The sequence below is a fragment of the Myotis brandtii genome, unplaced genomic scaffold (genome assembly GCF_000412655.1).
Source record: "Myotis brandtii unplaced genomic scaffold, ASM41265v1 scaffold143, whole genome shotgun sequence".
NCBI classification, from domain to species: domain Eukaryota; kingdom Metazoa; phylum Chordata; class Mammalia; order Chiroptera; family Vespertilionidae; genus Myotis; species Myotis brandtii.
In genome coordinates this window covers 2,203,995-2,204,547 of record NW_005355115.1, presented here as the reverse complement: position 1 = coordinate 2,204,547, position 553 = coordinate 2,203,995, and the positions used below count along the sequence as shown (strand labels likewise).

Genomic DNA, 553 nt, shown 5'->3' with positions numbered 1-553 from the left:
CCTCCCCGGGTCAAACACATTCCCGCACCCGGTCGCAGCTGCCACCCCGGGTGTTCCAAAGGCTCCGGCAAAGATCTGCGCCTCCCGGGTCTCCCCACCCGCCAACCTGATTGCACCGAATCGCTACCGCTGGCCCCCGTCAGACTTCGCCTGGCAGTCGGCTTCATCGAACTTGATTTCTCACCTCCAGAGCCCCATCACCTCCATCCTCATTCCCCCGTCTCGCCTCCACCCCCCCCAATTTCCTCCTCCTCGCCCCTCATTTCCACCCTCCTCCCCCTCCCCCGGCCACTTTGCTAACTTGTGGCTGTTGTGATGCGTATTCCCGTAGATCCGAGCACCAGCCGGCGCTTCAGCCCCCCCTCCAGCAGCCTGCAGCCCGGCAAGATGAGCGACGTGAGCCCGGTGGTGGCTGCGGACAACCGCACCATGGTGGAGATCATAGCTGACCTCCCGGCCGAGCTCGTCCGCACCGACAGCCCCAACTTCCTGTGCTCCGTGCTGCCCTCGCACTGGCGCTGCAACAAGACCCTGCCCGTGGCCTTCAAGGTAA

At 64.7% G+C, this 553-nt stretch overlaps 1 protein-coding gene across 6 annotated transcripts in view; it reads left to right on the top strand.

Annotated features, from left to right (window-relative positions):
• Nucleotides 1–6: 6 nt before the first annotated feature.
• The window catches only part of RUNX2 (runt-related transcription factor 2), a 229,870-nt gene continuing 229,323 nt past the window's right edge, over nt 7–553 (top strand). For all 6 annotated transcript variants that reach the window (XM_005860946.2, XM_005860948.2, XM_005860950.2 and 3 more), the window contains exon 1: nt 7–549. In XM_005860946.2, coding sequence (XP_005861008.1) covers nt 316–549 — 234 coding nt within the window. In that variant the 5' untranslated portion in view covers nt 7–315. The remainder of the gene's footprint in view (nt 550–553) is intronic.